Genomic DNA, 14,836 nt, shown 5'->3' with positions numbered 1-14,836 from the left:
AATGTCAATTCCAGCAGACAGAAATCAAGCAGAGATGAAACCCCAGCACTTCAGAAGAGGTTTGAGCGGGAGAGGAGAGAGACAAGAGACCTAAAAAATACCTGTGGAAGAGGGAGGGAGAATCTATACCAAGAAAGGAGTGGGTTTTTGATAGAAAATTATTATTAAATGCAGCTCAAACTGGGTCTTGGTATGTAAAAGCTTCCTGGTGGTGACTGAAGATGTTTGGCAGAGACTGGGGAGGTGACCCTGTACAACCACAGATAAATCACCTGAAGTCCAAATTCAGTAGAAAAAAATGATGCGTGGAGGCAGAAACCTAATCTCCAAGCCAATAATGGAAAAACAGGGAACAAGGAATTCCAAATAAACTTGCTGGGCAGAGGGCACACAAATATACATTAACTATCTAAATGCAAACAGTTGACACAGTGATTCATGGACTCGACTTGAATAAAATCAATTCCCAACTCTTCAGCTACGGGCAGAATCGGCTCGATGGGAAAGGAGCACCAGGACAGCAGGAGAGCAGGAAGAAAAGGTGGCAACCAGGCAAAATACATGGATGAGAATGTGGAACATATTTCAGTTCAGCCTGATAATGCTAATTAGGAAAGGAGATAAAATAATTGGAGTTGGCCAGCCAGACTGTGAAGTAAAGCACAGGGTGTCTGACTCCAGCAACTCTGGCAGGAAAGCCAGAGCGTGAGTGTATATAAATGGAAAGGAGGTTGTAGTAAAACCATGACAGAATAATTAGGAGCAAAGGGACGGAATGAAGGAAAAATAATAAAATTAAAGCTCATTATCTGCAAAAACGACCTTGTCAAATTTGGACAAAGAGCTCAAGGCCAAGTTTTGAAAACAGGTCGGTATCAGGCCCGAGACTGACAGTGGCGCAGAACATTCCCCTTATCTTGGTTTCTCAAGAAAAACCACCAGTCAACACAGCTTGGAAAGCTAAACATTGTCCTTGCAGAGGAAAACAAGTCAGTAATTGGAAGCCAGGACATTCCAGCTCTGTATTATGCCACAGACCATCTGACCAGAAAGTTTTAAGCATGAAATCTAGACTTTAGCATGCAGAGACGTGACCCTACTTGAATCCCTGCTACACCACAGAACAGAAACGGGGCAATCCTTTTTCTGCCACCTTCAAAATCTACTTTTTAAACAGGATTTCATCTTTGCAGGAGGATGAGAGATATTTTTTTGAGGATTAAAGAGATGAAAGCCTGCCCACAGCGTGCTTAACATCTCTGCATAAACTTAAAATAAATCTCCATCTATTCTTTCAAGGTGTGTTTTGTGTTTGGAATTAAGCTTGGAGATAAGTAGGTGGTCCGTGGAGTTACTAATTAGAGCAGAATCATAAATAAACACGTCCATTAACTCAGGAAAAATGCCAAGGGATGAACAGGTATTGGTCCTCATTATCCCTTCTCCTCCCAGCAATATGATTTACTCCTCAGCTCCATCTTCTCCCCAATTTTCCAAGGGGCACACACCTAAAAGTAGGATCCCATCCCTTATATGGAGAGCAGTCAGCAAGTACCAGCATGTTCTGAGGCGAGGGGAGCAGCTATTCCATAAATCTGAAACATGTTCTGGACAACAGCAGAGTTTACACAGACCACAAGAATGACAGGAATTAACCCCTTTTGTTTACAGCCTTTAAAAAGGGATCCAGTGTGGATCCAGGGGTGTAAAGGGATAAGGCAGCAGCGACACGATCCAACTCCAACTCCTGAAACACCAACCGTGCACATTTGGAAACACTTTGCACGTGCTAAATATAAAAGGAGATTCTCCTTTTTGTGTTTCAGTTGTCCTGATTAGGAAGAGCTGATTAAACAACTTATCTGGGAAGGTAGTACTGTAAACACCAGGCTGTTTGCTGGAGCAGAGGTGTCCGGCTCCCTCCTCTTGGAGGGTTGTTTTCCTTTCTTACGATTGCTCATCACCCAAGGTAAACATGTCAGGCAGGAGAGCTCCAGTTTTCTGAGGCCAGATGGAATTTTTCACAGACCCACACTGAAGCAAGGTCCTTTCCACCATTTGAATGCTGGATCCTGGTTCCCTGCTGTTTGTGTCATCTTCCCTTCCCATCCCCTCCACTCCTCCCTTCCGTGTTGTTTTTTCCCCCTTCAGAATTATTCCTCAGTCCATAACACCACACAAAGTCCTAGATCCCAATTCCTTCCCCCAGCAGCCCATAATAAATATGATTTGGGAGAAGAGCCACTGTCTCCCCCCAAAAAGGGAACTCTGGATGGTTTCCATATCTCAAGCCGCTGCTCTGCTTCTCTGGGCTGATGTTGCCACATCTGTTTACACTGAGAACTCTTCACCAACACCACAGACTGATTTTTTGGTTTTTTTTTAACTGAAATTTAGGTTCTGCAGCTTCCACATGTGCCATCCAGATCATAAATACCTCAGGCAAAGGCAGCTCAGAGGTCAAACATCTGACATTTCTACTCCAGAGCCTTCCAGGTTGTTTTAATCCTTTCATCCCAATATTTCCCTCTTGACTTCTAATTAGCTGCAGATACAAGCCTAACCTAAATGCTGGTATTCTCAGGCCTCACCAAGTTTATTTTATGGTGCTCCCTTTCCTCACGATAAGATCCTTGCACATAAATATACATATGTTTTTATACAAACACATACATATATATACATTTAATTGTGGTAAACAAAGGACAGCTGGATCCTCTGCAAACCAATCTAATGTGCCTGAGAAGCACTTGGAACCTGAAAAAGCAAAGGCACACACTTACCTCTGAGAAGAACGTGACTGATGTCATTTGTGTGAAACCACAAATATTTATTTTTAATGAAAAAATACTTAAAGTGTGCCACAGTGTCCATATATTCATTTGAATAGTAGTACAAAGATATGTATTTCTGAGAAAAAGTCTTAAACACTGTAGAAAATAAATGTGGTTCTTAAATTATGTCAAAAGAAACCAGTAAAAAAGTCATGTTTTATACACTGGAATAAAATGAAACGATTAGAGAGAATAATAAATTATAATTACAGTATTTCAAATATTTGCCTCATGCTTTTTTTTTTTTTTTCCCTTCAACATTAGTTTTCTAAATGTGTCACGTAGAATAGGCCCCCAGAAGCCAGCAGTCAGAATGGGCTTTCAGTGTGGATAATTGGATGTGGAGCTGAATAAAGTCCTGGAAAAATGACACCACCATTGGTTATTCACCGGTACAGAAAACATCAGAACATGGCAGTTTTAGGTTTGCACTGAACTATGTATTTTTGTTACTGGAAATTAATTTAGTGGGTTTTATTTTTGAATCAACTAATTTTTGTACAGTTTAATGAACTAAACAGCAATTATGGTCATTAGCAAGGATGTCACCCAAGCACACTGCACGACGTGCTTACGGGATGGACACGCTGGATTTGGCTCTTTACACAGCCCACGTTAACAAGAGTTTGGAACCCTTTCAGGTCTGATCAAGCACTGCAAAATGTTTAAAACTATAAAGTGCTTCGAAATACAAATCATTTTTCCTCTTTAGAAACAGGAAGAAAAACCCAAACATGCACTTAAACCTGAAACCTCCATGCCTTGGGACGCTGCGGCTCTGCAGTCAAACATCCGTTTTGTGCCACTGGTTTGAAAAGTTCCTCTCCCAGCCACGGTCAGAAATTCAAATAGTGTCTAAATTGGATTTGTCAGTCTCTTCCTGGTCTTGTTTGTACATGAAGGTTAGAAGGAACAGAGCAATATCCAGGGATGACCAGTAAGCAGTGTGGGATGTGACTGCGGACCAGTATCTGCTCTCCACGAGACCTTCCCTGAGCTCAAAGTCGATCCTGTGCTCCAGTTCCACTGGAAAATGAACAGGAAACAAAAATGGTGTTAGAACTGAAAAAACACCAGCATGTTTTGCCATCAGCTTTGGGTTCTGATTCTACTCGTTGTACATAAAACAAACGTAATATCTCTGTGTTTACGTTTCACGGGACACTCAACCAAATCAAAATATATTAATATAAAAATACATTTTAATGCACGTGCATTTAACACAAACCTGACCTAAGAGTGGTGCTTAGCTCAGGAAAACAAAAGCTAAAAGGAAACTAAACCTGTTCTTAGAGATCCTTTCCAACCTATATGATTCTATGATTCTAAAGCTTGGGAAAAGCTGGCATGTTTTTAAGCAGCTGTTTTCCTTATAGTAACTCTATAAATACATTTATTTATACTTGTTATGATAACTACAGAGAAATATTCAGCAAATGCTGAGGCCCCACTGGGAAACACTGTCTTTCAGAAGGTGAGTGCTCAGAACTTTCTGAAATAAATGGATTTCTTTCATTTTTAGTGTTTATACAAGGAGACTACACCCAATACTACAAGTCCTTTCTGCAAAGTTGTCCCTCCACAGCTCTAGCCCTTTTAATATCCTGATTATTCCAAATATATTTCAGCAGTTATCCTTTTATTTCAATGGCTCTTTGATTAATGCCACATTCAAAGCAATTTCTACTGCATTTTAGCTGGACCGATGGTTAATCTATTGTTAAGGCACTTTAGTGGTCAGAAAAATCTCTACAAGGAGCAATAGAATAAAAAAGACAAAAAAACTAAAGGGCTGCTTAGCCACAAAAGCCAACCCCCCCATATTGAGTCAAAAATGCAGCCATTTATCAAAGCCAGTTCGAAGGAATTTTAATTCTTGGCTCTGAGAGCACATAAAGGGAGCATCGCACAAGCACCGGCACTGAACGCCACGTCTCCGTGCTCTCCCAGGAGCATCACCCCACTTTGCAGCAAGGAGAGGGAGTCAGAGCCTTGGAATACCAGGAGACAACCGCAGTCATTTCCAGGAAGATGTGTATATGCAAAAAAAAACCCCAGTGGCTCTGCAGGAAGGACACCCCGACCGGCTCCGAGAGGCCGTTGCGGGACTTGGGCGGCTGCCAAACCCCACCACAAGCCGCCCTCTCAGAAGCAAAGCCCTTGGCTGTGGATTGCATCATTCAGCCTCGCTGGCCTCTGCTCCACGTTCTCCTTCTATGGAGCAGGGATGGCTTTCAGCACAGAGGGATGTGGGATCCATGCAGAAAGCCCTGGACGCGCCAGCCGCCCCCAGAAGGAGCTCGCGGGCAGCTCCGTGACAGTCACTGTCCTGCCCCTCTATTTCCCTCGAGCCTAAAATGAGTTTCTTGTCCTCAAACAGTGACTCAGACAGGTTATCTGTTGTGATGAACAGACAACAATCCATCATGTGAACCCTGTCACAAGACACAACACACTTGTGACTCCTCTGATTGCAAAAATCCCCCCCACCCTGCAGTGATGGGGAGTTCAGAAATAAAATCAAGTATGAATTCCCTTAAAGGAAGTACCTATATTTTTAAAAAACCCCTCAGCTGCTAAAATTGCACTTTATGTTCTGGGTGGTTCAGATCAAGACAAGAGAGGCAACTTCTGCTTCCAGTATGATGTGTCTTTAAATCCAGATTGCTTCAGAATTGGAATCGTGTGGGGAAATAGGAAATGTATGGGGGAGAAAGGGTTTAAACTGACAGAGGGCAGGTTTAGATTAGAGATTAGGGAGACATTCTTCCCTGTGAGTGTTCAAGGCCAGGTTGGATGGGGCTTGGAGCAACCTGGTCTAGTGGAAGGTGTCCCTGCCCACAGCAGGGGTAGAATGAGATGGTCTTTAAGGTCCCTTCCCACCCAAACCATTCTATAAAATTTAAATAAATCCATTTAATCATAAATGGTAAGTGGGATTCCATGTAGCAATTATATTGCTTTTCTATTGGAAGTCTAGGAATTACTGATATGTAGATTCCATTAGTCCAACCTCCTATAGGCATATGTACATACACGTACATATGGTGTACATGTATGTACAAACACATATAAACCTCCTTTGAGAGGACAAAAAGATTAAAGGAAGAACAAAGAGTCAGTCGTTGGAGTCTTGAGAAATTCAAAACACAGGAACAGATTCACAGAATCCCAGAAGGGGTTGGGTTGGAAGGGACCTTAAAGCTCAGCTCATTCCACCCCCTGCCACAGGCAGGGACACCTTCCACTATCCCAGGTTGCTCCAAGCCCCGTCCAACCTGGCCCTGGACACTTCCAGGCCCTGGACACTTCCAGCTGTGGGGCAGCCACAGCTTCTCTGGGCAACCTGTGCCAGTCTGTCAGGTGGACTCGTCACCCACCTGTGGGTTCGAGGAAGCCCGAGCTGCTGTGGGGTAAAGGTGGTGTCCCAACAGTTGTGGCCTTCTTGTCCTCCCCCTCAGCTCCTTCTTTTCCCGTCTCCATTGTCTGTGGGGTTGTGCTGGATCGGCCAAACCTCGAGAAAAGCATCCCTCCGAGGCCCTTCCCGATGCTTGCAGCTCCTGCATCCGGCACGGAGGGGAAAAAAAACCCCAAGGAGCATAAATCAAACTGCAAATTAAAGTCAGTGTAGCACCCACTAATTAGAGCTGAGTGACAGGCGACTGCAAACTCTCCTCGGTGCTTTTCTAGGGTGGGAACAGCTCATCTGACTGAAGAGTGCACTGACTGAAGAGAGCACTGTTTATCCCAAGACTAATCTTGTGCACAAGCAAAAGCTGTAATTTGGAAGCTGCATTTAGGGGAAAAAAAACACATGAGATTACTTCTGCTGCGAGAAATCTGGTACTTCTAAGGACATGTTGTAATTTCTCTCTCATAAAAAGTCAAAGACAAAATGCTTTATAGCAATGTTGGCTCCTCCTGCACTTAAGAATCCTATCAGGACATTTAAGGCACTCTTCTGGTTAAGGGTCCTTAAGTTGGCATTGCCCTTACAGACATTTAAAAATGTTATATCATCCTTTAAAAGGACTATTTTGGTTGCACAGGCAGACGAGTGTAAAAGTTAAGAGCAGTTGTGTCGTGTTTTATCCCGACTTTGCTGCCACCTCATGGACAAGACATTAAAGTTACTATAGTAACCCAAAAAAAAGTCACCCTGCTTTGAAATACCACATATTTCTACTTAAGGACTAGACTGCGTTTATATACTTTACTTATTTGATTGGGAAGATTCCTGGCACTAGGATTCTTCCAAATCCCACACAGAGAGCTAAAGAAAAGCCTTGAGTCAACAAAAACTGCAAGTGCATGCTCAAGTATAAGCTCCAGTGAAGGGGGTTTAAGCTCACTTAAACCAGGGCTTATTTTGACTCAGAAAGCCAGAAGGGAACAGACTTTATATTAAAACAGCCTGAATTTCCTATTGTAGAATCATGAGTTAAATATAACCATAATAGTTTACATGGTGTGATTTTTCTCTTATTCACCAATACCAGAAAATGTAGTCAGAACACAAGCTTTAATTTAACTTTTTTTCCATGAAATAGAGTGGAAACTATTAAATCATTGGGATGTTACTTCAATAAGAGAGACAAAAGTAAGGCAACAATAGCATAAACTACAGCATCTTCCAGCAAGCCCTGACTCCAGCATATGTAAACTGTTTTTTTCTTTGAAGTAAAACATCAGTTGGGATTAAAACAAAAAAATTAAACAAAACCTCTCTGATTTTGTGAAACAGACAGGAATAGAATCATGGGACCTTAAAGATCACCTAATTCCAGCCCTGAGGGCAGGGACACCTTTCACTATCCCAGGTTGCTCCAAGCCCCGTCCAGCCTAGCCTGGAACACTTCCCAGGATCCAGGGGCAGCCACAGCTTCTCTGGGCAACCTGTGCCAGGGCCTCACCACCCTCACAGCCAGGAATTCCTTCCCAATATCCCGTCTAACCCTGTGCTCTGGCAATTTGAAGCCATTCCCCCTTATCCTGTCCCTCCATCCCTTGTCCCCAGTCCCTCTCCAGCTCTCCTGGAGCCCCTTCAGGCCCTGGAAGGGGCTCTGAGGTCTCCCTGGAGCCTTCTCTTCTCCAGGTGAACACCCCCAGCTCTCCCAGCCTGTCCCCAGAGCAGAGTTTGCTTATCACCCAGCACCAGGGAGCAGTGAAGCTCCACAGGGGGCTCCTGTTCCCGACCCAAAGGGCACGAAGGACCTCACCCAAAATACTGGCTTTGCCTATGTTTGTGATGGACTCCCCGTAGTGCCGCCGGACCATCACCGGGGACGTGGTGGGGCTGGGCGCCGCCGAAGCGCTCTCGCTGTCAGGAACTGAGGTAGGTTCTTTCGTGGGGTTGAGGAAACTTGGCTTCATGTGCTCGTAAGGGAGAGGGTTTGCGGTGTTGTACCAGTGGATCTGGACAGGCGAAATGTTGCTGTAGTGCTTCAGAATTAAAGGTTCTAACCTATAGGCCTGCAAGAGGAAATTAAAAAAAAAAAAAACAACAGAACAAAACAACCTTTGAGCGTCAAGACTAAAAAACAATCACGTTCTTTTCACATACAGAGTCCTCTCCAACCTCAAATCCAAAATATCTGTAAGAAGCAAAGCCTAGAAAGCGACAGAGTTTTGGTGTTATGGTCTGATTCACTTTTATTTTCACAGGGAAGTTTACTTGCACCTGGAAGATTTATCAGCTGCCCAGTTGTTTGTGCATTTCACTTTTGCACATGCAACACCTGAACCTGATTGTTAGCAACACACAAGTTCCTATCAGATGGTTTTTACTATGCACTGCCAGAGCAAACTTTATATATAAAGTTAAGCTGATTTTGCACAGCAGAGAGGGAGGAACTGGCTGTGTAAATGTTTTGTTTGATGACTCTTTGTTGACCCCTGTGCAAATCGTGAATTCTGCTTATTAAAAAAATAATTTTCTATTGATTCATTGTTTTTCTTTGTTTACTTAAGTGTAGAAAAACATTCTGCACTTCTTGATCTTAAAACTAAGTGAAGTTACTATTTGTCAGACCACAGACTGACCATGTTCTACACATCCCAGGAAAATTCTGATTTTGGAGTAGCTGGAGCTGAACACGACCTTGAGATGAGTAAGAACCAGCATGTTTGGAAAGAAGTCTGAATATACTTAAGGTGAAGCACTTTAAATGCAAAAGCAACCCCCAATTGCTATTCTACATGAAATTCCAAATCAAGTTTGCATCAAAGAAGTTGCCAAGGTGATGCAGTTCCATCATCCTGCCTTTTGTAACAGATAATGCTGGCTGTCTATGGAAGAGTGTAAGGACAGGGTAAAGTTACACCAATAATTCTCCTCCAAGTACTATCCCACCTCTAACAAGCTGTTATTCAGGATCATTTGGGAAAAAAACACTGTCTTTTTTTTTCTATAGCATCTTGCAAACTGCTTGTGAAGCCTTTTTTAACAGCAGTATTGTTTTTCAACAGATGATGTTTAATGGAAGTCAGAAAGTTAAACATAAAATCCTTGTCTGAAAAGGATTATTTCTTTGCAACAAAAAATAATCAGTGTAATCTCAAATACTGTCCTCATTAATACGAAAAGAGAAGCAAAATATATGATACCTCAGGCAATTATTTGTAGGAATTGTTATTCTACAGTTCCAAACCCCAAGACATTGTACAATAATCATTAACAAATCGTTCTCTGCTGGAACACACTCGGTGTTGATTCACACACTTCGCAGATCACACGTTATGAGAGAGCTGATGCTTAAAAACAGTCAAGGTAAAAGCTGCAATTAAGACTCACCACTGGATCTGTTGGGTGAAAAATATTTAATAAGCGATTACAAATTGTCCTGGGCAGAATATGGTCCTGACTCCCACTGTTTCCTGGACGGATGCCACGCAGTGCCAAAAACACTGCTAATGGAGATCCCATACAGAAGAAATTCTCAACCTAAGGAGAGATTTCATCTATGTTAATAAGGATGGAAATGATGCTTTTTAACACAGTGGGTTTTGATTTCTCTCACAATTGATTTCTCAGTTTCAGAGAGGGACTCAGATAATATCAGTCAGTCAAAATGGAGAAGGCCACTATAACATACAGACATGGAGGTTAAATTTCCCATTTCCTTTGGCTGCATGTTGTGGTGCTACACAGCTGGAAAACCAAAAAGCAAGTGGGATATTTGAACTCAGAGTTCTACCAACACTGGAAAGGCTGGAGAAAGAATTTGGATGATGCCAAGGAACTATGATGAGTCTGATTTCTTCTGAACCTTCCCAAAGCTTACCATACCTCTTTAATCTTATCCCTAACCAAGGACTCTATGATTTTTTTTTGCTACACACACCTCAAAACACCTGGTGTCCAGTGAACAGAATGGTGCTTGTCACGAGTGCCACCACATCCCACGCTGGGAACCACGGCCCAGGGACAGGGACAGCAGTGAGGGATCCTCACATCACCCAAAGCTGCTGTGACCTTGCCCTAAGTCCTGCCTCCAACACCAAGAGGCAACTGAGTAAACCTGAGCTGACACACCTGCCAGAGGTCACTGAGCCTGCATCAGTGGTAACAACTTTTGGTCACTGCCAACCTGAGGTCGGGATTCAACGGTGACCTAGAGGTGAATGGCTTTGTATCCCATTACCAATACTCAGACATTGTCTCCTAAAAACATCAAATATAAAACTTGGTAGTAAAAAAATATTTCCATAAGTCAAAATTACTTTTTAACCTCCTTTTTTTTTAAAAAAAATTAATTTTACCATTATCAGATCTTCACTTTTCCTAGGAGTGCCCAGAGTGCAGGGCACTACAACTGGGCAACTCCTAGCGTGCTGCTACTCAACCAGTAAGAGAAATTGCTGAATTCTTGCTAAATGGGATGCTTGGGATCCCATGTGCCTTCCCTGTATGTCAGCACATGGAGCGAGGGCGTAGGAATAATGGTCCGTTTCATCTCTCAGATTCCAGCGCTGCACAAAACATTCCTCCTCCTCTGACTTGGCACTGGTACCCCAGCTCTGCCTTCCAAAAGAATGCCTAAGTGCCAGTTCAATGGAAAAAGGAAACTCCAGGTGTTCAGCATGGCTATTCAATGTCACCTGCAGCAAAGCACAGCTCTGTCATCTATGTTGTCACTCGGGTCTAGAGCAAAGCTATTTTCCTTTCTTCAGCCTTACACAGACTTTACATTCTGGCTGTCTGGACAAAGAGCTGTCTCATCTTCAAATACAATAGAAGCAGATATTCCCAGTGCAATGCCTTAAATTGAATAAGTAACCTTTAACCCTGCCCATCTGATATTCCTGTGTCGAGCATCTGAACTGCACAATTACGGTTTTTCTGCTTTAGAAAGAAATCAGACAGTGCCTGCCAGCTTACACTTAGCAGAGGCTCAAAAGAGACTGAGAAAAACCTCAAAAGGTAACTGGTTTCAGTGGTTACACGGTGTGTGGCTTTTTGTTCCACTTCTGTTCCATTGTTTCTATTGATAAACACAAGATCAGCGGTGTCCAGATGCTTTCTTGGAGGGCACCGCTGCTTGCTGTGCTTTCTTAAATGCAAAAAGCCTTTCAACCTGGTCCTCCAGCTTACAGAGTCAAAGTACCAGCTGGTGGGCATCTTAGTAGGTGGCACCAGATCAATATTGAAGCAGTAAATGCTAAAAATCAAAAGTCTTCACTGAAAGGGTGGTCAGACATTGGAACAGGCTGCCCAGGGCAGTGGTGGAGTCACCATCCCTGGAGGGACTTAGGAGCCGTGTGGATGTGGCACTTGGGGTCGTGGTTTAGTGGGGAACAGGTCTTTTCCAACCTTAACAATTCTATTATTCTATGATTTTAAAAACAAAGTCCTTTAAATTGCAGCCATTAGACTGTCAGTGCTGTTGGAACGTGGCTGAAAATAAGGCTGCTGTGTGATGACACCTACTGGAAACAGAAGACTAAAATCTTTATAGAAAGGACTAAAATCTTTATAGCAAACATGTATTAATTTTGGTGTTTCTTTAGAAGCAGGAGTGGGGCATTTCACATCTGTTCCTGTAAATGTTCAGCAACAGAGGAGACGTTTATGAACATGACCTTTCAGTGCAGTACTTTTCTCCTGGTTATGATTCATAAAGAGAACACTTAATGAATTTATTTGTATTTTAAGCAGAAGCTGAGCCAAATGGTCATCCATTCAACTTAAGACTGCAGTATTTTCATAATGAAATTTAAAAAAAAAAGCTGAATGAGTCAACAGGAGTGAGGCAGCACAGCCCTTTTGTGCATTGGTACATGGGGGGGGGGGGCAAATGAACGTGAAGTACAAGCTGGAGCTTCTTCCAGAAGAGTTTCTGTAACCTTGGGTGAACGAGAAGTGCTCAGGAACCCTGAAGCCCTTTGGGACAGCACATTGCAAGCCCAGATTGAAATGAATTCCCACCTCAGAACTAAGGAGCCACTGAGGTACATCCTGTCCTCCTCTTCCCGACGGACTGAAAATCACCCTACAACACTGTTATTTTCATACACCACAGAGTCATAAAGGCTATCACACCATTCCCCATGTTTCCATGTTCTTCAGCCTCTTTAGCCTTTAACTCCAGTTCCTCTGATGTATCTGGTGAGGAGAAGACTGTCCTTTTATTTATTTACAATAGGTGTTGGCTTTGCTTTTAACTCACACAGCTCCTATTGGTTTAGCAGATAATCCCACCTGAGGAGAAGGAGAGGAAGAGAGAGGAAAAGAGACAGATACCTCACCCTCAAGTTCCCATTCTGGTGGCTTGTCCAATATAGTACTGAACTCCATATCTTTATGTTTTGTAGGTTTTTCTCCTCTCCAAAGGGTCAGTAAAACACCCAGACAGTTTCCTCTAGTATTAAATACAAAGTAAGCTGCTGTATTTATTCTTGCATTTGTCTTGCCAAAAGCTACCTTTGTGCTCACTCAACATCAAGCAAAGCTTAACTCTTCTTCATACAGGACCAGTGACTGTCTCATCCTAGGAAGTTTAATTTGTTTCACTCCATAAAAGAGCCAGTACGGCTCCACATGCCCATTCCATGGAGTAATAGAACCTAAGGAGATCAGTGATCGAAGACTCCAGTCTCCTGCGTTGCACAGACCAAATAATTAGTGGATTAAGCATTTTTTGTGGGGAACAGCAGCTCCTGATCAAACCAGAGCTCTGCTCTGCCATGAAGAGCCAAGGGGAGGTGGTTGGTACCTACAAAGCAGTTTGTTCTCTTTCAACAAGCCAGTCACCCTCTGTAAGCTGGACTGCCTTGCTGATGAGCAATCCTATTTCACTTCCATGGAAAGCCTTTCCCTTTCTGGAGCTCTGTGTAAAGCTTGTGTAAAGCTTCACAGAACAAAACATCCTCCTGTCAGCAAGGGTAAGAAAAAGGATGTACTGCATTGGAAAAATTACCTGAAAATTATCTATCTGATCTATTTAGATAGATAATGTCCTCTTTTCTTCCCTCTTTCTTTCTCCCTCCTTTCCTGCTCCATCTCAAAAAAGCAACTGTTCAAAAAACCTTCAGTTTAAACACAACTGAGTGAAGATTAATCTTTCACAGAGCTGGGGGAGTATCAGCCTGACTCCAGCTTCCTTGATGGTGGAGATAACAGCCTGACACACGCTTTCAAGCAGTGATGAAAAGGAGAAGGATGTGACAAAATGAATTATGGTTCGTTTCCTCTTTTTTATGGTTCAAGATTGACCTTGGCTTCCAGGAACCCTTCTGAACTCAGAAGGAAAGAAAAATGGCAAGTTAAGAAACAATAATCTCTTTTATTCTCATCTATCATGTCACATTTTTATGGTTTAATATTTCAGGATTGAGTTGAGCAACTAGAAAGTGTCACACATCCCACCCAGAAACCGGAAAATGCCTTTTCCCAGCGATAAGGAATTCTAGCAATTTGTACAGCTGATTAGCAAGCAATCTGTTTCATGAGACTAGAAGTGTGCTGACTGTCAGACCAGAATAATTTGGAAGGAAAATCCACTGCTGGAGGAAATTCAATCAGATTTGCTCAGAGATGTGACATGTTAGTAGTAGTCCCCAAGGAAAATGGATTATTCAACTTAGTAGAAGTGAATTTGTTTAAGATACATGATTGATGTAATTTCCCAAATGGCTTTTACCTTCCCATAGAGTTGTATGTGTGTGTGTAATACAGTAACAATCTATATACAAGTTCACATATTACATGTATTTATTATCTATATATTTAGAGATATGTTTACATATAATTACACATGAACACATATACTAGAATCATAGAATGGGTTGGGTTGGAAGGGACCTTAAAGCCCATCTTGTTCCAACCCCCTGCCGTGGGCAGGGACACCTTCCACTAGACCAGGTTGCTCTAAATTTATTACAAATATATATTTGTAACAAATAGTAGGATATTAATAAAGTACCATGTTTACACACACATACACACACTTCATCCAACACATTCCAATTATTCTACCAAAACCATGTCTAGGCACATGGGGAAAAAAAAAAGTAAGCAGAATGACTCATTGCAGTATTTTTGCAGCAAGTAGGACATTCAGGAAAAACCTCTCAGACATACATACCTTAAATTTTAAGACAGGTGGTTTTGCTATGGTGGATGCCTTTAACCCATGTAACCTCTCTTCTATCTCTCTCAACCTAGAAAATAGAGATCTTTCTGAGATCCAATAAAAAATGTAGCTTTAACCTCTCTGATCCAAACAGGCATTCCTGTGGGGTCCAACAGTTTTGTCTGCTGGGAAGAGAGAGTGATGGTGTCAGTATTTCTTGGAGCAGCTCAACTGATTAAGAATCAATGTATGTCAAATCCTGTTCCTCTGAACACAGAAGGAATCAATCAACACGTGACAGCTCCCTTGTTCACCCCCCCAAGGCATCTGCCCACCCTCCTTCCTCAGGAGTAGGTGACTCACCTCCTGTTTCCTTGGTGATTTTGCAGCCAAATCACCTGCTTTACTTTGCTTAAAAAAACCAAACAA

General features: G+C 42.4%; 2 protein-coding genes across 2 annotated transcripts in view; both read right to left on the bottom strand.

Annotated features, from left to right (window-relative positions):
- LOC116788859 (maestro heat-like repeat-containing protein family member 6) overlaps nt 1-14,836 on the bottom strand; it is a 946,858-nt gene that overhangs the window by 852,398 nt on the left and 79,624 nt on the right. The window lies entirely within an intron of this gene.
- The window catches only part of DDHD1 (DDHD domain containing 1), a 67,655-nt gene continuing 55,628 nt past the window's right edge, over nt 2,810-14,836 (bottom strand). The window contains exons 8-12 of the mRNA XM_032692052.1: nt 14,420-14,495; nt 9,628-9,777; nt 8,054-8,306; nt 6,215-6,394; nt 2,810-3,860 (exon numbers count right to left, since the gene is read on the bottom strand). Of these exons, the coding sequence (XP_032547943.1) occupies nt 3,679-3,860; nt 6,215-6,394; nt 8,054-8,306; nt 9,628-9,777; nt 14,420-14,495 (841 nt within the window). The 3' untranslated portion in view covers nt 2,810-3,678. The remainder of the gene's footprint in view (nt 3,861-6,214; nt 6,395-8,053; nt 8,307-9,627; nt 9,778-14,419; nt 14,496-14,836) is intronic.

The sequence above is a fragment of the Chiroxiphia lanceolata genome, chromosome 6 (genome assembly GCF_009829145.1).
Source record: "Chiroxiphia lanceolata isolate bChiLan1 chromosome 6, bChiLan1.pri, whole genome shotgun sequence".
Classification (NCBI taxonomy): Eukaryota; Metazoa; Chordata; class Aves; order Passeriformes; family Pipridae; genus Chiroxiphia; species Chiroxiphia lanceolata.
This window is presented reverse-complemented; position numbering and strand designations above follow the sequence as displayed.